This window comes from Notolepis coatsorum (genome assembly GCF_963971535.1).
Source record: "Notolepis coatsorum genome assembly, chromosome: 2".
Taxonomy (NCBI): Eukaryota; Metazoa; Chordata; class Actinopteri; order Aulopiformes; family Paralepididae; genus Notolepis; species Notolepis coatsorum.
This window is the reverse complement of record NC_140166.1, coordinates 215,674,941-215,700,658: the sequence shown is the minus strand read 5'-3', so window position 1 is coordinate 215,700,658 and position 25,718 is coordinate 215,674,941. Positions and strand designations below refer to the sequence as shown.

The window sequence follows — 25,718 nt, the reverse complement described above, 5'->3', positions numbered from 1 at the left end:
GAGCTCACCACGGACCAGCCTGGTAGAGGAGTCCACCATACAGGCACTGAGAGCTCACCACGGACCAGCCTGGTAGAGGAGTCCACCATACAGGCACTGAGAGCTCACCACGGACCAGCCTGGTAGAGGAGTCCACCATACGGGCACTGAGAGCTCACCACGGAGGACCAGCCTGGTAGAGGAGTCCACTATACAGGCACTGAGAGCTCACCACGGACCAGCCTGGTAGAGGAGTCCACCATACAGGCACTGAGAGCTCACCACGGACCAGCCTGGTAGAGGAGTCCACCATACGGGCACTGAGAGCTCACCACGGACCAGCCTGGTAGAGGAGTCCACCATACAGGCACTGAGAGCTCACCACGGACCAGCCTGGTAGAGGAGTCCACCATACGGGCACTGAGAGCTCACCACGGACCAGCCTGGTAGAGGAGTCCACCATACAGGCACTGAGAGCTCACGAAGTACGGCCTGGTAAGATACGTACCGACTGGTGCGCTTACTAAATATTTCTGTGGGTTGATTTATCTGTCTGGGCTACAGCGGTAGATCACTTCGAGAGCATACTGAGAAGTACATTGAGTTTTTATTTTTTTTAATTTTTTTTTTACACTACAGATGTTCATCTTTGACTGACTCTCCAGTCATTCTGTTTTACTCACAGTAGCAGGAACATTATCTCTTGTTCTCTCTCTGTCTCTCTGTCTCTCTCTCTCTCTCTCTCTCTCTCTCTCTCTCTCTCTCTCTCTCTCTCTCTCTCTCTCTCTCTCTCTCTCTCCGTCTGTCTTCAGGAGGTCCACAGCCAGCTGTGTGCCCGGAAGGCTTTACTGAAGCGCATCATGGAGGGTCTGAGGATGAAGTACTCTGACATGTACAGTCTGGTTCCTGTGGAGATCGAGGGCTCGCTACAGGAAGTCACGCAGTCTCTACAGGAAGTGGAGGAGAAGGTATGGTTTTTCTCTCTCTCTCTTTCTCTCCCTATGTTTACATGACTTGGGAACAGGAGTTCATTTTGTAACATATAGATGGTTGAATTGGAATTGCTAGGGAACAGTTTGAACCCAAGTTTATTTCCTGTCCGCTGTTGATATTAGCAAACCCTGCAACCGGAAATACAGTTGGGCCCATTCAGAATACTTATGTTGACAAGTTGAAATAGTCTATATAGATTTGTTAAAGGAACACGCCAACATTAAGGGAAATGCACTTAACATCTTCTCCGGAGTCAGACACGAAGATAGATACCAATCTCCTCTCTGTGTGTTCAGTAGAAAGCTAGCCAACTGCAAGCTAAGTAGCCTAGCTTAGCACAAATTAATGGAAGTGCTAGCTTAAAATTCTGGGAGATGTGTTCTTGGCCAACAGCAAGGCTAGTCGTCCGTAGCCTATCCCGGATAGCTTTCTACTGAACGCACACAGAGAGGAAATTGGTATCTTATCTTCTTGTCTGACTCTGGAGAAGAAGAGCACATTTCCCGTAATGTCGGCGTGTTCCTTTGAGAGCAAATGTTCCATTACAGTAGGACCTTACTCATCGGAACCCTTCAGGATGTTAGTTATACGTAGGGATGTTCGATATTATCGGCCGATATTGGCATTAAAATGTAATATCGGAAATGATCGGTATCGGTTTAAAATCTTTATTTTATTTAAAATGTCTTATTATTTTTTTACATTTATTTAACCCTTATTTACCCATGCAAGCAAGTAAGAACAAATTCTTATTTTATTTATTGTCAAAAGTATGCATAATGTGTTAATTCCACAACAAGAGATATGTAATGCATATATCGGTATCGGTTGATATCGGTATCGGAAATTAAGAGTTGGACAATATCGGTATATCGGATATCGGTAAAAAAGCCAATATCGAACATCCTAGTTATACGTTCAGGATTTCCGTTCAGATGTGCACGGTTTGAATAGGGACGGGTGAGGATCAGGATAAGGACGGAGGACGCGTGAATACTTTGGGCAGCCGAAGAGTGCTTCCGCGTTCGAGTTTTGCGCTCTGATTGGCCAGGTCATGTGACATGTGCACCAATCGTGGGACAGCAAGTTCTGCGCCTATTTCCGGGTCTAACAGCCTGCAAACTACCTGGCGTTCTATCGCCATGCTCTAAGTCTAAGACAAACTCTAACCTTAACCAACTTCGAAAGAGTGCCTAAGCTTAACCGTCGGAATCAGGGCAGGCGTTCTATCGCCATGCTCTAAGACAAACTCTAACCTTAACCAACTTCGAACGAGAACCAGTGTAGAAACTTGCGGTCCCACGATTGGGCGTACATGTCACATGACCAGAAATTACCTGGCCAATCAGAGACGCGGAAACACTCTTCGGCTGCCCAAAGTATTCAGGCACGGAGGACGGATAAACAGCGCTCTTGTCCGATGTGCTATCTGACTGCAGGTGGCCGAGGCGATAGAGAGGAGCGGCCCCCTCCACAGGCTGGGCGCCAAGCTGTCGGAGATCAAGGCCGGCCTGGGATCCGTCCAGGAGAGGCTGGAACTCAGGAGCTCCAGTCTGGCCGAGGCGGAGGGCACTCAGAAGGTGGGGGCTACTACCAGAGCTGTATTCATTAACCTCTTAATCCTTTCACTGCCACACGACAGGCTGGTTAAGCATCACCCCCAAAACGGGGCAATTATTTGTCTTCGTTTTTTGACTGCATACTTTTTTTTTGCAAAGCTTAGGTTTATGCTTTATACTTCTAGCACATGCATGAGCCTGATCTCTTTTGAAATGTAACATTCTGATGTTGCTAAAGCAAAAAAGATTAATCACTTTGAGTGCTAATGAAATATAGTAACAGAGGTTTGAACACGCTGAAGTAAAAGTTGTTTGTACTCACATTTCTGTTTAGTGGTCGCCAAATTCCAGCATAGAGGTATGAGCTGGAAAACACTGCGGTTCCATAGCCTGAAGTATTATATAGTATAGGTCCAAATCTGATAAAAATGTATAAAGAAATTTGAACGGTTTTGGTAAAGTGTGTACCAGTAAAAAAAAAATAGTGTGATTATCCAAGATGGCGGAGCGGCCTGTCAAATGACGCTCGCCGGATATATCGTCATGTACTGTAACTCTCTGAACATATGTTTTGTACATATACGGTGCACGTCTGTTTGTGTCGATGTATGCATCTACCTGTGCATGAATGTACATATACCTGTCTTTGTGCATCTTCGTGCTGTGTCTGGCTGTATACCTGCGTCTGCACACATGGCTGTGTGTGTGTGTGTGTTTATGTTTGCTTCTGTCTGCGTACAGCGTGTGTGGGACGAGCTAGACGCGTGGCACTCCCTCGCGGCGGCTCTGGAGGTGGAGCTTCAGGACTTAGAGAAGCCGGAGGAGGCGCAGGTCCTGTCGGAGAGACTGGCAGCGGTCCAGGAGGCGCACTCCCACCTGGCCAAGCAGGCTGAGCAGAGGACAGCCTTCTTTAGCAAGGTCAGAAGGACTGCAACTCCCATCTTTCTTTAGCTGGGTCAGAAGGACTGCAACTCCCATCTTTCTTTAGCTGGGTCAGAAGGACTGCAACTCCCATCTTTCTTTAGCTGGGTCAGAAGGACTGCAACTCCCATCTTTCTTTAGCTGGGTCAGAAGGACTGCAACTCCCATCTTTCTTTAGCTAGGTCAGAAGGACTGCAACTCCCATCTTTCTTTAGCAAGGTCAGAATGACTACAACTCCCTTCTTTATTTAGCTAAGTCAGAATGACTACAACTCCCATCTTTTTTTAGCAAGGTCAGAAGGACTGCAACTCCCATATTTCTTTAGCTAGGTCAGAAGGACTACAACTCCCATATGTCTTTAGCTAGGTACGAATGACTACAACTCCCATCTTTTTTTAGCAAGGTCAGAATGACTTCAACTCCCATCTTTCTTTAGCAAGGTCAGAAGGACTGCAACTCCCATCTTTCTTTAGCTGGGTCAGAATGACTACAACTCCCATCTGTCTTTAGCTAGGTAAGAATGACTACAACTCCCATATTTTTTTAGCAAGGTCAGAATGACTTCAACTCTTTTCTTTATTTAGCTAGGTCAGAATGACTACAACTCCCATCTTTCTTTAGTTAGGTCATAATGACTACAACTCCCATCTTTCTTTAGCTAGGTCAGAATGACTACGACTCCCATCTTTCTTTAGCAAGGTCAGAATGACTACGACTCCCATCTGTATTTAACAAGTTCAGAATGACTACAACTCCCATCTTTCTTTAGCAAGGTCAGCATGACTACAACTCCCATCTTTCTTTAGCAAAGTCAGAATGACTACGACTCCCATTTTTCTTTAGCAAGGTATGATTCCCATCTTTCTTTAGCAAGGGCAGAAGGACTACAACTCCCATCCGTCTTTAACAAGGTTGAATCCCCATCAAAGACTACAGCTCCCATCAACCCTCTCCTTGGCTCAAAAGCTCTTATTATCTGACCTAAAGTGGATGAACACTGTTGTTTTACCCCAATCAATCTTTTATAACCTCTCAGAAAACTGTTTCTCTCTAAATGTTTTGTTGGACCACACTGATCTTGAAAATGTATGTCCTTAATTATTCAAACAAATATTTTAGTATGTGTCCATCTTTATTGTGATTGTCAGTGCTACATTATGTGTGCTTTCTTGGCTCAGCATTGTTGATTGGTGTTTATGTTTATGTTTAAAGGAACACGATGACATCATGCAAATGCGCTCACCGTCTTCTCCAGAGTCAGACAAGAAGATAGATACCAGTTTCCTCTCTGTGCGTTCAGTATTTAGCTATCCGGCTGCAAGCTGGCCTAGCTTAGCACAAATGGATGGTAGCGGATACGGACCAGCTAGCCTAGCTTAGCACAAATGGATGGTAGCGGATACGGACCAGCTAGCCTAGCTGTTGGCCAAAAACACCTCTCCCTGAGTTTTAAGCTCGGCTAGTGATACGTATCCGCTTCCATTCAAGTTTTCAGATCAGATCATCACATGCTGTCCTCACAACAGAACAACAGGCTTCAGGTTAAAAAGCTGACGAAATGCCACATTTATGCATTCATGTTTTATGGATGTTTTCAAGATGGCTTTTTGGTGTTAAAATAAATTACAAATATTTTAAGATCGATCCCATTATCGATGTAGGTGTATGATGGCTGATTATTAGATTACTGCACAAGTGCAGTACAACGAAAGGAAGTTTGGCATCCAACCAGAGTGCAAATGTAGCAGTAAAGTGCAACAGCAATATACAATGTACAGGTGATTAAACTGGGTACAAAATATACAAATTAGTACTACTGAGTGTAGTGCTAATCATATGTATATACAGAGTTGTAGTATAATATGTACAGTAGGGCTGACCTTCGAATCTTTTTTTGGAATTCGAAGCTTCGGGGCCGAGATTCGATTTTAATTCGAAGCTTCGAGATAAAAAAAAGAAAGAAATTATAAATACATTTTATTTAATTTTTAAATGTTTTATGTTGTGGGACTGTTCAACTTTGTCAGTGCTGTAAAGTTTAAACCTTTTTAAATCTTAGACAAATGAAACACTTTGCTTTCATGAAATATTGTAAGCCGTCATTTGAGGCTTTATAAAAGCAGCACAATGAACACAAATCTGTCAGTGCCGAGTCCGACCTCATCTTAAATAACAAACAGCATTGCTTGTTGTAGTTAACAAAGAGAGGCAGAGTTGATTTTGCACACAAAAAAATAAAAATATATATATATATATATTTTTCTTTTTATATATTTGAATTCTATTTTCATATTCGAATCCCATGCCCATCGAACGAAGCTTCGGAGTATTTAAGACAGCCCTAATGTACAGTGATACTGGTGTAAAGACAGTATGGTAGTAAGTCATACTGGCCAGCAGCGTAACTAGTAAGATTAGGATATGTACAGATATAGATATAGTATCTACTACAGATATGTAAAATGACTATGTGCAGGTAAATACAGACAGGTGTGGATATATATATATATGCGGTAAATATAGAATATAGAATATAAATATTGGTATACACATCACTGTTACTATTATTATATTATTGTTTTGTATTCTGTGATGCCATAATTGAACAACGTTTGTTTGTGGAGGAGATCAAGGATGGTTTATTGATATGGATCTGGTGTGGTGGTGGTGGTGGTGTACAGTAGGATAACCATAGGAAGATGAATGTTCCAAAAAGTGAGATGTTGTGATTTCATTATAAAAAACCCAGTAAGTATTTTGTGTCGCACCTCCTCTCCTCTCTCGCCGTGTAACGATGACGTTGTTGACCGCGCCGCTTGTTGTGTCGTGTGGTCAGATCCACGCATGGCTCCGGGAGCACCAGGAGATGATCAAGAGCTCCAACAGCTGGATGCAGGAGGCTCAGTTGTGGCTCACGGCCCCCTGTAGCTACACCACGGCCAAGTGCCTGGCCGGCCACGTCCACGCCCTGCAGGTTAGTGACCTTTGACCTCGACTTCACCTAGAGACACAGTGGTGTAGTGGCTAACACTTGTCGCCTCGCAGCAAGACGGTCCTGGTTGCCGGGTTGCCAGGTACCCAGGTGGGGGGGTATCTCCCGGGCCTTTCTGTGTGACGTTTGCATTTTTCGCCCCCGTGCTCACAAGGGTTTCCCCCTTAAATTTTTTAAAAGAAACAATGGGTGCGGCTGGGTAGCGCAGTGGACTAAGCACTCGCCTACTACCGCAGAGACTGTGGGTTCGAATCCAGCTGTCAGCGGTACCTCCGGCTTGTCCAGTCGTCCCTAATAAACACAATTGGCAGTGTTAGCGGGTGGGAAGCCGGTGGGGTATGTGTCCTGGTCGTTGTAAACTGCGACTCCTACTGGTCGGTCGGAGCGCCTGTTCAGCAGGGAAGGGATCTGAGGGAAATAGCGTGAACCTGTCTCCCATGTTCTCCCAGTGAAACTCCTCGCTGTTGGGTGAAAAGAAGCGGCTGGCGACTCCACATGTATCGGAGGAGGCATGTGGTAGTTCTACACCCTCCCCAGGCCAACAGTGGGGCAATGCGACCAGGAAGGGAATTGGCATAGCGACTAAATTGGGATGGGCGAAAAATACAGAAAGCCCCAAAAAAAAACGATGGAAAAAAAGACTACTAACGCAGCTTCGCTATAGGTCGCGCCACAGTTGAAAATGTTTTCACTTGAGCTGAATATGAAATACGACTGCTATGAATGCTCTTCCTATAGATATCAAATAGGTTACACTTAGAAGACACACCTGGGATGATTACCACTGAAGACACCAGGGAGAGGAAGCAAAGACTAACAAAGAACTACAAGAAAAGGACTACAGCTAAGGGACGAGACAGGGGACATAATACACACTAAAGGCTAAAACAGAGAAGTGGACTCAACCTTGATGACTCGGACTCGACTCTGGCTCTTCTTTGGTGACTACTCGACTCTGGCTCTTCTTTGGTGACTCAGACTTGGACTCGGACTCGAACACTGGGGACTCGAGACTCGACTCTGACTCGGGATTCAGTGACTCGACTACAACACTGCCCTCTATACAGCACGTGTGTCTTGTGTTCCAGATGGTGCTGAATGACTCCCAGCAGATCAGACTCACCCTGCAGGGCTTCGGCGCGGTCCTGAAGGACGTCTCCAGGGTGTGCGACACCGCGGCCCTCCAGGAGCAGCTGACGGAGGCCGACCGCCAGGTGGCCGCGGTGCAGGACAGCTTTGTGGCTCCGCTGTCTCAGCTAGAGCACGCCACAGCTGTGAGTCCTGACGAGCCTTCGTTTGAGTCCGTCTCTCCTCTTTCTTTGTTTGTTTCTTTGTTTCTTTGTTTCTTTCGTACCTTCTTACCTTCTTACCTTCTTTCCTTCTTTCTTTCTTTCTTTCTTTCTCTTTCTTTCTTTCTTTCTTTCTTTCTTTCTTTCTTTCTTTCTTTCTTTCTTTCTTTCTTTCTTTCTTTCTTTCTTTCTTTCTTTCTTTCTTTCTTTCTTTCTTTCTTTCTTTCTTTCTTTCTATCTATCTATCTATCTATCTATCTATCTATCTATCTATCTATCTATCTATCTTTCTTTCTTTCTTTCTTTCTTCTTCTTTCTTTCTTTCTTTCTTTCTTTCTTCTTCTTTCTTTCTTTCTTTCTTTCTTTCTTTCTTTCTTTCTTTCTATGTATATCTATCTCTATTTATTTATTTATTTCTCTCTTTTTTTTCCTTCTTTATTTCGTATCTATATTTCTCTCTTTCTTTTCTTTAGTTCTTTCTTTCTCTTTCTTTCTTTCTTTCTTACTTTGTTTTATTCTTTCTTTCTTTCTTTCTTTCTTTCTTTCTTTCTTTCTTTCTTTCTTTCTTTCTTTCTTTCTTTCTTTCTTTCTTTCTTTCTTTCTTTCTTTCTTTCTTTCTTTCTTTCTTTCTTTCTTTCTTTCTTTCTTTCTTTCTTTCTTTCTTTCTTTCTTTCTTTCTTTCTTTCTTTCTTTCTTTCTTTCTTTCTTTCTTTCTTTCTTTCTTTCTTTTTATCTATATATTCTTTCTGTCTGTGTCTGTCTGTCTGTATGTCTGTCTGTCTGTCTGTCTGGATGTCTTTCTTTCTTTCCTTATTTCTGTCTTTCTTTCTTGTTTGTTTGTTTCTTTCTATCTATATACTTTTCTTTATTCCTATCTTTCTTCTTTTCTTTCTCTCTCCATGGGTGCCTCTCTCTCTCTCTTTAGCTGAGATCTACAGATCTACTCATCCTCCTCTCTTCCTTTATCATGTAGCTTTGAACTGCTATCAGAGCTCTGATATACATGTCTGTCCGTCCTTAGGAGGTGGATGCTATCGAATCTGAAGTCAGACGCATGGAGAAAGAGGTGGCTGATATCAAGAGTCTCCTGTCGTCCCCGGAGAGCCTCCCCAGCCCCAGAGAAGACAGTCTCAAGGTGAGAGGAAGCCCTGGTGGTCCCTAGAAGTCTGGGTAGTGTAGAGGTCTAGGCACCCGCGGTACTGTCACAGGTCCAAACGGTCCGTTGTCTAGGGAACACCCAGAACCCAGTTGTTCTGTGGTCGTTTGGTCTGGATAGGTACAAGATAGCTTGGCTTGTCAGACTGGGTAATGATTCCCTGTAGCTCCAGTAGTGAGTTGGTCCTTTGGGGAGCATGTCTATGTTCCCCGGGTCCTATGTTCCCCGGGTTCTATGTTCCCCGCTTTGATTGATTGATTGATTGATTGAACATTTTAGACCACCAGCCCTGATTCCAAACTCTAACCATAACCAGTTTGAAAGAGGGCCTAAGCTTAACCGTTCGAAACAAGGCGGACATTAATAATTAATAAAATAATAAAAATTAATAAAATGTTCAATCTATTAATCAATCAAAGCAGGGAACATAGAACCCGGTGAACATAGGGATGATCCCGTCCTTTGGGCCTGACCAGCTCCTCGGTCCCCCTCTCAGTAGTGAGTTGGTCAACCGGGCCTGACCTGCTCCTCGGTCCTCCTCTCAGTAGTGAGATGGTCCCGTCATGGCAGAACTTGAACTTGATATGACTATAAGATATGAAGGCACTCTCAAGGCGCGTGGAGGTCTTGATTTCTTGCTGTTTTGCTGCCATATGTCAAATGAAGATTTTTTTCAAATCAATTGCACTGGAATTGTCTGTGGTCTCTTTGCAGGTGATTGAGGACAGGATCCAGACCATGAGGAGCACGGTGACTGAGATACAGAAGTGTACGCCCGGTCTGTGTCTGCCAGACAACGCAGAGGAAACGCTGGCTGTCTTCGCCACCGTAAACCGGCTACAGACTGTACTACTGGAACTGGAGAAGGTAAGTCAAGTCAGTAGGCCTCAATCAAACTCTCGTACAAGCTTTCGGTATACTGTTCACAATGTGAAAAGTTCAAAGAAAAGTTTGCTACAAATCAGATCAGCTTTTTATTAAACAAAGTGAACTGTTCCCTTTAAATGGTCGATTTTGTTAGAATTTACATTTACATTTAGTCATTTAGCTTTTATCCAAAGCAACTTACAAGTTCTGTACAACAAGTCAGCAGGAAGGGTGGGAAGCCAGTGCAGCTCTCTCAAGAAGTGGGGTAACATGGGCCGACTTTGGTAGGTTGGAGATCAGGCGGGCGGCTGCGTTCTGAATGAGTTGAAGTGGCTTGGCGGTGGTGGTCGGTAAACCAGCTTGCAGTGCGTTGGCGAGACAAGGCAAGACATGACTGTTGTTTGCAGGAGGAGTTGAGTGGCTTCTTTTGTCAGGAAGGGGCGGATCCTTCTGACGTTGCTCAGGAGGAATCTGCAGGTTCTGGTTGTTGAGGCGATGTGAGCGGAGGCGAGTTCAGCCGGTCGTCAAGGACTACAAGGTTCTTGGCAGTCGGGGACGATGCCACTTGAATGCGTTATACAATTTTGAACCTACTTCAAGGGTAAAACTGTGCAAGTTTGAAAGCTTGCTAGGCTACTGTTTACATGGCAACTTTAAGTAGATTGAAGTAGATGGAGAATAAACTTAAAGCTACGATGTGCAATATTCTTTCGTTTGAACAAAACACAATCTTAACCCTTTCACTACCACGCTATACATGGTTAACCCTTTCACTACCACACTGCAGACCGTACACCGCTAATAATATCCGTGGTTGGTAATTTGTCGTTTGTTTGGACATATCCTGATCCATGCCATAAAGAGATGTATAACGTTAACGTTAGCTGACAATGAAGGCTGGGAATTGAGCGATAGGCCTAACGTTAGCTGTCTCTCGAGACTGCGCATGTAGGGATATTGTAGCAGAGAGCCCTCCCCTTCTCTAACCAATCAGAGAAGCTGAAACTGAATTTATTTGGAATCAATTATTTAGTGGTTAGTCTACATGGTCCTCATCGCTGGATTGTGAATGAGGACTGCGTAGATTCAACCGCTGAAAGTGCTTATTCCAACGAATTTCCTTCTGAGCTTCTCTGATTGGACTGTGATGGAAAACGTACACATTGTGGCTTTTTCTTGCACAGTCTCTGGAGCGCAACAGTAAGAAGCATTTTGTACAAAAGTATTCTGTACTTCTGTATGACAACTATTAAAGAAACTTGAAACTTGAAACAAACTTAAAGGTGAAACTCATTGGTATTATTATTATTATTATTATATACTTTTTTTGCTTTCTGTTTCTGTGCTTGCATGTCATTTTAGCCATCTTAATTGTTAGTTTCATTATGCATTGTGTGTTGAGTACTGACTTTTAATAATTTTGTTTTTTGTTTTGCAATAATAATAATAAAAATAAAAAATAAAAATAAAAAAGGTGAAACTCAGCGGCTCTTGATTAGCGAGCGCCACCGCAGGTCAGTTAACCCACGCACTGTGTGATGGTGATTATTGCAGAAGGTTCCTGCGCTCTTCCTGCAACAGCCTTCGACCCCGGCGACCCCAGCGAAGGCCCGGTCCGCCAGCCAGGCTGAGCCCACGGCTCCCGACGCCGAGCCCAAGACCTCTCAGACGGGCCCGGCAGAACCCGTCACCGCGGAGGCTCAGGTGAGACCACAGCCTAGTGTTCAGGACCAGACTGTCGCATGGAAACCTCCTAACCTAAGTCTTGTTATTGTTTATTTTACTTACCAATAACTTATTGTGGCGGGGGCAACAGTGGCTCAGGGGGTAGAGCGGCCATCTGGTAATCGGAAGGTTCCCGGTTCGATTCCGGCCCCTTCCGGGCAGCGTGTTGAAGTGTCCTTGAGCAAAGACACTTAACCCCTAATTGCCCCGATGAGCAGGCTGGCACCTTGCATGGTCGCCTCCGCCGTCGGTGTGTGAATGTGTGAGTGAATAGGTGAATGTGAGGAACAAGATTGTAATGCGCTTTGAATAAAAGCTGTTATATAAATCCACCATTTACCATTTAAGTACATTACATGATTGTAATGCCTTTTTATACTTTTGCTTTTACTGTTTTTTTTTTGATCCACTTTTTCTCCCATTTTTCTATATTTTCTCCCATCCCAATTTCGTATCATCCAATTCAACCCTCCCCTGTCACGAACGCTGTTTCTTGCCTCCCACAAGCCGGCTGCAATGTGGACTAAGTCATACATAGCACAAGTCCCCTCCGGTACTTGAGGTAACAGCAGTCGCATCTTTTCACCTGCGCAGCTCGATCTCTCAGTGTCGAGGAGTAACGCGTGGGAGGCTCACGCTGCCCCCGACACTTCCTGATTCTACTGCGCAGGCGCACCAACCGACCTGTAGGAGTCGCTGTCCACAACGCCCGATCCCCACCCATCAGTTTCCCACCCCCTAATACGGCCAATGTGTATTAGTATGAACGACCAGCTAAACTGAAAGCAATGTGGAGCGCTGGGCTCGAACAGGCGAGCCCAGCGTCTCTGCATTCGTGGCGAGCGCCTTGCCCACTACGCCACGTAGCCGCCACTTTTGCTTTTACTGTTAAAGGAACATGCCGACATTAAGACATAGCCTAGGCATTGTCCAACTAACACCTCTCCCGAAGGCTAACCGGCACTGTCCACTTCCATTCATTGTGCTAAGCTAGGCTAACATGCAGCCAGATAGCTTTCTACTTAACGCACAGAGAGCAAACTGGTATCTATCTTGATCTTGTCTCTCTCTGGAGAAGACGGTAAGCTAATTTCCCAAAATGTTGCTGTGTTACTTTAAGGATGTACGCACACCTTGCCCTCCAGGAAGAGTAAAGACTCTCTCTCTCTCTCTCTCTCTCTCTCTCTCTCTCTCTCTCTCTCTCTCTCTCTCTCTCTCTCTCTCTCTCTCTCTCTCTCTCTCTCTCTCTCTCTCTCTCTCTCTCTCTCTCTCTCTCTCTCCTCTCTCTCTCTCTCTCTCTCTCTCTCTCGCAGGGTGTGATCAGGATCGCCCACGTTGAGGACAGTGTGCTGCAGAGGTCTGGAGCCACACTGATGACCGTGGCGTCCTCCTCCTCCTCCTCCTCCTCCTCCTCGTCGCCCGAACAGAGACAGCCCTGGGGAGCCGACGCCGGCCAGGTAAGGAACCGATTAGTCGATTCATCCATCTTGTTTGTCTACCATCTATGCTGCCAGTGCTTTGCACATAGACCCAGCAAAGTCATAAGAAATACAGCTCTGAACATTCCGAAGATTAACGTTGTCTCATGATGTTCAGAGAATTTTTTTTTCATTTAAAGGACACGTCTTGAAAATCACATGTAGCAACTCCCAAACAACTCCAAACAACTCCCAAACAACTCCCAAACAACTCCCAAACAACTCCCAAACAACTCCCAAACAACTCCCAAACAACTCCCAAACAACTCCCAACAACTCCCAAACAACTCCAAACCATTTGACAACATTGTAAGATGAGATAAGATATTCCTTTATTGATCCCCTTGGGGAAATTCAGGCATCATAGCAGCACGGGGGAAGGGGGGGGGGGGGGGTACAGGTAGTAAAAACAACACAAGCAGTGTAAACAAATAGGTCAATATAATTGACTATCTAACTAATATATATTCACAGTATTCACAGTGTCACATAAGGGGTGCAGTATGCATAAGGTAGTGTTATAATTTACTATCTAACTAACTGAAATATACATTATTTACAGCAAATTACTCTAAAGCAGCCATTTTCAAAGTGTGGCCCGCGGGCCAATGGCGGCCCTCGGAATACGTTTATGGCGGTCCGCGATGAGTTAAGGTGTACATTTGTGCGTTATATTTGATCCGGTTCCAACACAGTTTTGAAACCAACCTACATCAAGGGTAAACAGCGCCCCCCCCCCCCCCCCCCCCCCCCCCCCCCTTTCGGGGCACAACAACGGCCAGAGCGTTAAGAGGTTAAACAAAGTGAACGGTCCCTTTAAATGTTCGATTTTGTTCATCTGTTTCGTCAGCTTTTTTCACCTGCTTGTTGTCATCTGTTAGTGTGCAGGGGGTTATAGCATGTGCGTGCTATCTACCTTAGTCTGCAGTCTTACCTTGCCTGTCTAACTCCATGTGTTCATGTGTTCATGTGTAACTAATGACTAGTGACCATACTGTGTGAATATGGTCAATTGGCTAACTATTTTTAACTGGCTAACAATTTGTTAACTAACTAACATTCTGCATGCATATTCTACCCTTCTTTAATGTTCCGTCTGTGTGAGTAATATACTGTACCTGAGAGTATGTTTCTTATTCAGCAGATACAGTCAAAACAGCAAGTAGCGGGACAGTGAGCGAAGTCAGTCTTTTCTTTTGCTGTCGATACATCGACAATGTGGTGTAGATTTCACAACAAAAGATGGTTAGCTTTTAGAACACGGCTACTTGATTTGGCTTCCATGTTAAAACATGTTAAAACAATAATGATGAAAAATTATAAGAAAAGACCAACTAGCTCCCTGCCCCAAGTGAGCTTACGCTGATTCTGCATTTGTGCCCATCTCCACGGCAACAGGAGCGTGTGGGTGTGTCCCAGGCTGAAGAACAGAGAGAGGAGGAGAAGGAGGATGAGGAGGAGGTGGAAGGGAGGAAAGAGGGGAAGGAGGAGGAGGAGGAGGAGGGAGTTCTTTGGTGGTTCTGGGAGACTTTCCTGGGCTTTATTCCGGAGGTAAAGAGGAAGAGGAAGAAGTAGAAGAAGGCTTGCTGTCCTGCTTTGGTCACTGTGACCTCACTTCCTCCTTTGTGACATCACCCCCCCCCCCCCCCCTCTTGGTGGTTTCTCTCTCTGTGACCTAAAGCATATTTTTAACATCTTTGCATAAGTCTCTGTATTTATCACTTGAGTCACTGCTTGTACTGCTGGTACTGAAGCCATTCCTCCACGCCCACCTCACCCATCTTGTCCTCTTCTTCCTCATCTTCTTCATCTTCCTCCCCATTCTGGCTTCCCATGCTCTCTCCGCCGCTTTCTTCTTAATCTTGTTTTTATCACAAATAAAGCTGTTCAAGCACCTTGATCTCTCTTTTCCACGTTTGTCCATGAATGTACTAGTTTTATACAAGTGTACCGCACACTCCTACGCAGAGAGTTGGAGGAACATGGAACATCTCTTTCCCCTGAGAGGAAACAAACCGACCATCTCTTTCCCCCCCCCGAGAGGAAGCAAACCAACCGGGTCCAACTGACTCTCCTTTTTATTGTCGCTCAACATAATAAATAAATAATCTTATATTAATTGTTCCTTCCATTTTTTATAAAGATTAAATTTTTTTGTTTTAGCTTTACTTTAAAAACAAAGAAACTAGTTGAAAAAGTTGAAAAATATGTGCCGCAATATTTAGTCACTCGTGTCCATGGGAACAACCATAAAGGAATTGTTTCCTCCCTCTGAAAAGATAGTCCATTTACTTTTCTGACAACTGTATCACTGCATAAACTCCCAAATGTTCATAAAAGCTTAATATTTGGTCATCGGTGATAGTTACTAATTACTATGTATCTAATCTGGACATGGAAGTCAGTACATTTTTATTAGGGACTCAATGCGCTGTGGTCAGGCGTACAGCTCTGAGTAGGAGTGTGTGTTTACCAGTGACTTTATTTAACCTGTAGAGGGCAGTGTCGAGCAACATCTATAACCTGTCTGACTTCACTGCTGCAGATAAGATCATAATAATATTGATGAGATGGATCTTCATTAGGAGTCATAGAACCATAGACCATGATAGAAGCACAGGGGGGGGGGGGGGGGGTACAGGCAGGGTAATATAAATAAAATATAAGAATAAAAGGTATAGTACATGGTAAAAATAAAAAGACACAGATAAAGATAAAGGTCTGATCTGCTGAACAGGTGAGACATAATGTGTACCCTATCAATAATATCCGTATGCGTGTATGTACAGCCCACCCTGGTATAATATACAGGTTCTATCCTATGTCAGCATATCCTATAAAATATTAACACTTGCATGGTGTACCTTTCTGTGCTTATTCATCCACAATCTATAGCTCAACAAAATATTCGCAATTAATCATAAAAAGAAATCGCCAAATTCGATTTCAACCAAAAATGCTTAAACAATAATGTTAGTGATAGAAGGGAACTCATTTTGTGCAAAAATGGAAAGCTTTTCAATTTCCATGCGGCAGAATTGTTACAATAGCCGATAATCCATTTCCCCAATGATAAATCCCTATACGGGTGGAACAACCAGTGACGTCAGACTACACCTCCCTATAACAATTTCCCTTCTCAATATTCGTAGTTTTTAGGTTTGTTAATAGAATCCTTGTCGTTATGATGGTCATTGTGATCTTGCTGCCGTCGTCAGGGTTCTGCGGCCACAGTCGGGGCTGGAGCCGCCGCCGCCGCTAAGGACCACAGCACTGAGCAGAATGGACAGAACCAAGAGGTAACCAGACCTCTGGGAAAACTCATTAAGATCACAAGTCATCCAACTGCATTAGTGTGTTCTTTTGTTCTTCATCAAAAGGAGATTCAAATTGTTTTAGAGGACCCTCTCTCTTTCTTGGCTTTAATAAATAGCAGGATTTGGAGCCCTGGATTATTTCCATTAGCCGTGGATACAATTTCAGATTTGTTGAAATGCAACGATAATAGGCTCAGTAGCCAGAATGTAGATGGAACACTTGTGATTTTAATTTGAGCCGATAAATAGTTTATTTCGCAGCGTAACCTGTGTTGTTATTCCACTAAATCAGTGGTTCCCAAACCTCTCCTCGAGGCACCCCAGCCGTTCCATGTATTTGTTAAATTCCACCACCAGCAGCACACCTGATTCAACTAATAAAGGGCTAGTTAAGTTGAATCAGGTGTGCTGGTGGTGGAATTTAACAGATACATGGAACGGCTGGGGCGCCTCGAGGAGAGGATCGGGAAGTGCTGCACTAAATGCTAACACATAACAGAAACAACACCCTACCATTTGACTGAATAATCAGGTGTATGCTGGTAGTAATTGTGTGCCATAACTCTACACAGTGAGTAATGCAGTGTACCTGAATGATACCCTGCCCTTGTTCTAACCCCATGTCACTGGTCTTTCTGTAGGACGTAGAGGGGCCCTCAGAAGCAAGCGCTGCCTTATCAAAACCCCTGGGCACTGTCACCACCCAGACGCTGTCTGACAGCATGGTAAACTCCCCCTCCGCTGTCAAGCTCTCCAAGGCCTCTGCACGGTCCCAGCAGAGATGCATAGTCTCCTAGATCTAGAGCTCCTAGAATACCACACCCTTCAGACACGTGCGGTCTCCTAGATCTAGAGCTCCTAGAATATCACACACTTCAGACACGTGCGGTCTCCTAGATCTAGAGCTCCTAGAATACCACACCCTTCAGAAACGTGCGGTCTCCTAGATCTAGAGCTCCTAGAATACCACAGCCTTCAGAAACGTGTGGTCTCCTAGATCTAGAGCTCCTAGAATACCACAGCCTTCAGACACGTGTGGTCTCCTAGATCTAGAGCTCCTAGAATACCACACCCTTCAGAAACGTGCGTGGTCTCCTAGATCTAGAGCTCCTAGAATATCACATCCTTCAGAAACGTGTGGTCTCCTAGATCTAGAGCTCCTAGAATATCACACCCTTCAGAAACGTGTGATCTCCTAGATCTAGAGCTCCTAGAATATCACACCCTTCAGAAACGTGTGGTCTCCTAGATCTAGAGCTCCTAGAATACCGCATCCTTCAGAAACGTCCTTACAACCCTCTCCTAGAACCCTAGAACCCCCACCTCTCTCCCCGTCTCTCCCGTCAGTGCATTTACATGGCGAGAAGAATTCCAATTATTATATTATCTTCTTCAGTGGGATCTCTGCTTCTACACACATTCTGTTTACAGTGGTCTATTAGATTCCGATGTATTTCTGTGTTTACACGAAGGAATACTGAGCTCGCTGTGAACGGGCTCATCCTGCCTATCCTGTAACAACTTACGAGGATGTGATTATATTAACATGGTTCATGGCTGGTTAGAGAGATGATGTGAGATGTTAGTTAAGCAGAAACGGGATTGTCAGTTAGCCAGTGACTACCCTTTATAGACGTATTCAGTATGTGGGGTGTATGTTGTTTTTAACAGTATGGTGTTGTCTGCAGTATGGTTTTGCATGGGCCCTTACTTTGATGGTTTAAAAGATTGTTTTATAGAGAATCTCGAGTTATAATATTTAACTTAAATAAAATTTACCAATAGTCACCTATGTGAACCATGTTTTATAATGTAAGATACAAATCTGACGGAGAATGCTGTTTTGTGATGAGAACTTCATAAAGTAATATATTTAAGTTTTGATTATTGACCTTTTATTGGACTTTGTAGCGTGTATTTGCTAATGTAGAAATGTGTATAGTAATCCGTTCAAGCTACCCATATATGCTTGCTTACAGTGCCTGCTTTTTGTATTTCTAAAAGCTGAAAGATTATTCAATTTTACATAAAATGCTGTTTACAGAAGACTCTGTTACTGCCTGGGAGCAGAAGGAGTGAAAAAGGATTCACCCTTTGCTTTTAGTTAGGCTTTAATTTATACTCTAGGCTTCGTCCCAAAACACCAGTGTTTATACTACAATATAGAAGTATACACTCCTACGGTTACTGTTGGCCATGGAAATGCACTGATGACATCGCAATGGCGATTAATACTGTATTTAGTTGTCTTCCTCTTCTTTTGTCTTTGCATGTTCTTTACTGTCGATTGTTCCTTTTTTTTTTTTTTCCTTGCCATTTTGTGATCTAATTGCAGCCGCTCCTTTGTGCGGCCAAACAAATAAAATAAGAATAAATCCACAAACAGTGATCTACTCCCCTCGTCTCTCTTTCTCTGTGTCAGGAGCTCTTGATGGGACAGAGGGGTGGTGCATGGAGGGGGGATGACAGCCCCCCCGCGGGGATGAAGACACACACCGCAGACACACACAGCAGCGCGCACACACCCGCTAAGGACTCGCACACACCTACCGAAGGGGGCCGAGCCCCTAGTGAACTTAGAGCGGAGGACGCGGGCGTCGCCCGAGACGTCCCGACCGGAGCCTCCGAGGCTAGCGGGGTGGACAGCGGCGTCTGGTCGGTGGAGGCATGCGGAGGCCCGGCTCCTCCGGGTTCCCCGTCCTCCGAGAAGGTTCCGGTGGAGTCGGAGAAGAGGCCCGTGGAGCCTCTGGCCGCGCCCAGCTGGGAGGCGCCTCGCGTCGGGTCATCCAGGACACGGCCTCGGCCTCTAGAGACGGCACCGGCATCGTCACCGTCATCCACCGCATCTCAGACACACGCGTGTTCTCAGCTCACCCACATGACAGTTACCGTGCAAGGCAGGGCTCCGGTCCCCGAGACAACCACCACCACCACCACCACCACCTCCCACCGCACCCCTCAGAGCACACTCAGTCCCCACCACAGAGAGGACGCAGAGGCCCCGGTAAGCACAGTCACACCCGGTCCTGGCACGATACAGAGCCGTATTCCGAGCCGGACCACCCAGTCCTCCTAACCGTCTCTAACCAAACAAGCGCCGTGGATGCAGAGATGGGGGTCTTTGTGATGGGTTGATGCACACACACACACAGAGATGGGTTGAGTTTCACAGTACTACTGAGACAAGATAACAATCTTGCTTTTTTGGTTTACTGATGATCGACTAATTTATAATTTGATCCTACATGTCGAGGCTGGGTGCAATTAACTCTAAATTTAATCAATTTGTGATGTGGATTTTCTTTCAATTTAACGACTGAAAAACATTTGGCATGAGAAGGTTATCAAGCCTTAAAATAATGAAGAATGAATGCATCGTGCATCATGAACTGCATTATTTCTGTTTGAATTGGCTGAATGGGATATGGAACTGACCCCCTGTGCACTGTAATGGCTGCTGTTTTACATGTGCTGGGTTTACTGACCCCATCATGCCTGATGCATGGTTTCATTTCAATTATCCATATTTATAATATTCCATTACATCAAAGTAGGCAAATACACATGTAACTGAAATCAAACACCAGGTTATTGTAATCAAACAAGTGATTGTAATCAGACAACAGGTGGCTGTAATCAAACATCAGGTGGTTATAATCAAACAACAACAAATCAAATCAAATGTATTTGTATAGCCCAAGATCACATGGAATAGCCCCCATGGGCTGTACAAGTCTTCTTGTACAAATCAAGAAGAAACATCACAATAGATCAAAAACTAAAAACTGATCATTATAATAAAACAACAACAGGTGATTATAATCAAACAGCAGGTGATTATAATCAAACAACAACAGATGATTATAATCAAACATCAACAGGTGACAAATCAAGCAACAAGTTGTTGTAATCAAGCAACAACAACAACAACAACAACAACAGGTGATGGTAATCAAATAACAGGTGATTATAATCAAACATGTGTTTATAATTAAACAGCAGGTGATTATAATTAAACAACATGTGATTATAAGTAAATAACAACCATAGCCAATGAGCTGTATTTATGACATTGCGCCATATTGGTAGGAAGCACATAAGCACGTCATACGGATTCTATGAATATACCATATGATCAATCCTCAGACTGACTTTGTTGACTCATGGGGTCACTTCCCCCTTGGAGTTATGTCAAAGTCTCGAAGCCCTGCAGAAAGAAAAGTCCATTCGATCAAGTCATTGAGTCATTGAGTTGTATTTGGTAAGTTCAGAATGTTTGAGCCCTTGCCCTATTCCCTTCTTGCCAATGACGATGTTGACCTTAGAGTAGATGATCGGTAGAGTTCCTTTCCCAGCACAATCCATGATATCCTTCACACTCGCAGCTCTGCTTAGTTTGCCACTAATCGAATGCAAAGGCAATAGGGCCTCGCTCCCGTCTCTACAAGCCCTGAGATCAACACTGAAACCTACTCGACACAGACAGTGCACCTGAGAACAACCTACCAACATCACTGGTAAGACGGACAGGGTTCCAAAATCCTTAACTTTTAAAATCATAGTTTTCTTAAAGGTAAAATAAAAGTTATGCCATGGAGTGAGTCTTATTTTGAGATATTGTTGCTTTACTCAATATAATAATAATAATAATAATAATAATAATAATAATAATAATAATAATAATAATAATAATAATAATAATAATAATAATAATAATAATAATAATAATAATAATAATAATAATAATAATAATAATAATAATAATAATAATATAGAATTAGCAAAAAATTGGCAGTTCAATGCAGTGCAGACAGAATTAATAGTAACCCTAACCCTAGAAAAAATAAGCATAAAATAGACAAAGTCAAGATAAGGCATAGGACATTAAATCACATAATTTTTCATATTAGGATCTAACATCTTCATAGGCCTCTTTGTTTACGGTTTGATTGCCACTGATACACATAAAAACTGTTTGTATTGATGAATCCAAGCCATTATTATTATTTATTACAATAGACATTTAAAATCATGGAATTGGCAGCTACACATAAAATAGACATGTAAAATCATGGAATTCGCAGCTATAAATAGACATGTAAAATCATGGAATTGGCAGCTACACATAAAATAGACATATCAACCCAGTATTTTAGATGTTTACACAATATGGTTGATAAGAAAGGGGGTGAAAAAAAAAAGTGCTTCAGCACAGCAGTATTTTCGATGTTTAGTGTCAGAGCCATACTGTAAGTATTTCTCATATACTTTGCCTTTTCCCCCGTTCTAAGGTACATTTTAGAACTATTTCAGTTCTGAATGACTTTACAACAATAAGTATGTCTACTTAAAGTTGTATTCGCTTTTAGGCACAATAAATAATAAGAAAGCCCAGAGCAGTACTTCGCTCAACCTGTTAAGCTGTAAGCTGCTTTTTTGTATCATAAATCGATCAATAGAGACCATATTAGATCCCCAATTATCATAGCCTGGGGTATCATTGGAAAGCCACACTCATTGGCTACAACCCTGTGCAAATATGTTCGAGATCGCCAAATGATTGACGGAGCTAGAGCCCCGGGAGTCGAGGGTGGTAATGTGTACTTTTGCGTACTTTGGGGCACGCCTCACATATCGGCATGTAACTCGAGAACCGCTCAACGGATTTTGTCACCTGAAAGGGCAATCGACAGGCAACAAATATGGCTTTAATTCTATCTATATATTGTATTAAAAGAAATGCACCCCCGAGCCACTAGAGGTCAGCAAAGTGGCATCGCGAATCGTCCTCATGAGGGCCCACATGTGGGCCCTTGGATGTCAAGAGGTTAATGTTTGTTTTTTTTGCCAAGAGTAAAGACCATAACCCTATCAAAACAGTAGTCAATGTGTATATTTTCATTTTTACCGATGTTTTATACGATTTATCGGAAATACGAATTTATCGGAAAAATGCTAATTATATCTCTTTTATCGTAAAACCGCAAGGAAATGACTAAATCCAGATTCAACCTTGCCATTGGAAAGAGGAGCCTTTTCCCTATATAGATGTATGATTTGGCCATAATAAGGTCAGGGTCAAGTTCAAGGTCAAATATGAATTCATAATTAAAATTGATTATCATTTATTACTGTATCTACAAATCCTTCTGTTTAATCATCTTCCCTTTATGCATTTGCTTAGATTTTTTTTACACTTGATCTCAATAAGGTGGTGAATGAGCTCAGTGAGCGAAATCTCTTACCCCGCAGATTTAACATGGTGTTATTCACCGTCAAAGATGCAAAAATAAATCATAATTTATATTCTCCTTTTCTTCATTACAATTTACTCAAGCCTAGTAACAGACACAATATTTCTGACACTGGAAATACATACCCCCAGGTCCCTAGATGTTCCTAGATACCAATAACATGCAAATTGACCTTGCAGAAGTGGAGCAATCTTCCATTTACTTAGGCATGTACCTTTAGGCGAAATTTCTGAAAATAGGGCTACCACTTAACAGGTTAATACTTTGAGTTTCATTACAAAGTTTGGTTCTAAAATACATTATAGAACAAATACACACGGCAGGAAATATATTCAATCAACTCAATGGTGTCTGACAGTTCGATGGCAATTTTTAAATAGACAGTAATAAAAGAGTAAAATAGTGCAATAGTGCAATAAAATACTTCTGATCTACAGCACAACAATCACAGTCTGGATGCAATGAGTTCGAGCAGCAGAGGGTTAATGATTCTTGCATCCTGACTCAATACGGTTGATGAGAAAAGGGTCAAAAACAAAGTGCCTCTTCCTGTATCGATTACTCAGAATCTGGATATAAAATCACCTTGTCTGTTTGGTGTATTAACAAGCTAAAGTGAAGAGATACGTTTTTTGGCTTGCTTTTAAATAGAATACAGTTTCAGCTGCATTGGAACAAGTGAAATGAGAGTAATGTTTCTGTACATTGTACGTATTGATTTGAGAAGGGAAATGTATTGAATATATATCAATCAATGACATTTCTGATGAGAGAGTGAGGAGAGTGAAAATACGGCCGTGGTACAGTTAAATCACAGCCTATATGTGACTATAAGACCACATTTAAAGGTATGTTTTACTTAGCAGTGCTTACCTCTATCTAAGTCAGGGGTGTAAAAAGTACCCAGAAATTATACTTAAGTGAAAGTATGTGCACCATCTCAAAATCATACTCAAGTAAAAGTCTGAGTATCTGGCTAAAAACACACTTGAGTAAAAGTAAAAAAAAAATCTACTTTTAAATGTACTTAAGTACTAAAAAGTAAAAGTAAAAACATTTTTTCTGACTGTCTATTCTCCTGATAGCAGGTGTTTAATCAAAGAGCCCCACTTTCTAGTCTTGCACAAGGACCAATCAGCATGGGTATGGGCGGGTTCATTTTCTATTGATGGGGATTTGATTGGCTGTTTTTAAATAAAGCGCGGCCGCAGGATTAATAACGTTAATGTTAGTTCGGCCAGAGAAACAAATATACTAATAAAAATTGTTGGACCTGCAAGATTTGTACTTTGTAGGTCTGCATTTTAAATGTAAGGAGTAAAAAGTATGTTTTTTTTCTCTGAAATGTAATGGAGTAAAAGTACAAAGTATACAAACCTAATAATACTTGAGTAAAGTATAAATCCCCCAAAACAGTACTTAAGTATTTTAACGAAGTACAATTACTCAAGTACTTTACACCCCTGATCTAAGGTCACCTACAAGTAGCTAAGCTAGCGATCGCTGCTGTCCTTGTCGTCTGCTATCGATGCCGCCGTTCCTCCTACTTCAGAAGTATGATTTTTTACAGTAGCTCGTCGAGATGAATGGAAGTGAACGAGGAACCTGACACCTGGGAGGAATGGCGGCGTTGACGGCTGACGACAGGGACAGCCGCGGTCACTAGCTTCCTTGTAGATGCACTTATAAGATAAGGCTAGATAGATAATAATAATAATAATAATAATAATAATAATAATAATAATAATAATAATAATAATAATAATAATAATAATAATAATAATAATAATAATAATATAATAATAATATAATAATAATAATAATAATAATAATAATAATAATAATAATAATAATAATAATAATAATAATAATAATAATAATCTTCATTTATATAGCACCTTTCATACACGGAGTGCAGCTCAAAGTGCTTAACACTTTGTATGCCACTCACGGCTATTCTCGGGTTTACGCCCCGACCGTTGAATGCCACGTCACGAGTATTCTCGTTTTTTATTTATTTTTTTTTTATTAGCGATCTGAAATCATATTGCATCACGCGAGCCTACCGTTGGAGATCCAGGGACCGCCGGCACTCAGATGTGAAAAAAGCGCCCCCTATCGTCTCCCAGATGGTAAATCACCCTTTTGGAATGGACTCAATGAAAGTGAATGGGAGAACGGATTTCTGACTCCACATTTTACTTCACACTGATGCAGCCGGGGTCTACCAGAGTTCATTCTGGAGCCTCTGAGCCACAGCGAATATGGGTTATACTGTACACACGATGGATCAATAAATTTATCGATTTTTTCGAATGGCGATCGGAAATTGGAATAAACCATTTGGATACCATCTGACCTCAGGTAAGGAATCTATGTTATCAGTGTTAGGATAATCAGACTCGTTTTCACGGATATATAAGCGTTTATGTGATATGTGATATGGCTGTTTTGACTGTAAAAGTCATGAGGAAATAAGAGCAGTGATTATCAGCGCACGGCACGAGCGTGCGTGCGCACATATATACTATTGATCATCTAGCGTTTATTTGAAAACTATTCATAAATAGGCCGACAAATGACAACGTTCTGGAATATTCCAGTAAAAGGCGATTATCATAGGCATGGGTTGTTTTTTCCCCGAAAACGGGTGATTTTCAAAATGCTATCAAACGGAAATGAAGCGATAAAAATACAATCTGCCTTGACAATGTCGACTGGAAAATGATTCTTTGATAAGCGACGGGCAGATTAGACACATAGACATAATTTAAAACATAGATTAGGCGATATTAACGTTAACATTGGCCGTGGATGGTGGCATTCAACGGGGTAAAAAGGAAAACAAGGCCGGCACTGAAAGTGTTAACAGAGACACGTCTTCTTTAAACAAGTCAAGAAGAAAAAAAACACAGTAACACAGTAAGTCAATAAAAAAACAAGAATACCATAAGGTCCATAAGCTCAAAATAAATGCATGCATAAGGCTGCAGAAATTTGACAGGTTCTACTAAAGTGAAATATCCCATTAACGCCGGCTCGATATGTATTCAGATTCAAGTTCAAGTTCAAGTTCTTTATTTGTCAAATACACAAAAATACAGGGGCATTGCAGGTAATGCAATCTTTGTGTTTCGAGCTCAGACTCAACAGTGTACAATTAAGAAACAATAAATACAAGAATGGT

General features: G+C 42.5%; 1 protein-coding gene across 1 annotated transcript in view; it reads left to right on the top strand.

The window, feature by feature from the left end:
• Positions 1-25,718, top strand: part of LOC311223751 (uncharacterized protein) — a gene marked incomplete at both ends in the record, with an annotated part of 318,597 nt that overhangs the window by 178,822 nt on the left and 114,057 nt on the right. The window contains 12 exon segments of the mRNA XM_084308521.1: positions 792-947; positions 2,412-2,552; positions 3,273-3,449; positions 6,290-6,427; positions 7,534-7,719; positions 8,756-8,869; positions 9,605-9,757; positions 11,312-11,461; positions 12,796-12,939; positions 16,179-16,259; positions 16,919-17,002; positions 18,700-19,281. Coding sequence (XP_084164647.1) covers positions 792-947; positions 2,412-2,552; positions 3,273-3,449; positions 6,290-6,427; positions 7,534-7,719; positions 8,756-8,869; positions 9,605-9,757; positions 11,312-11,461; positions 12,796-12,939; positions 16,179-16,259; positions 16,919-17,002; positions 18,700-19,281 — 2,106 coding nt within the window.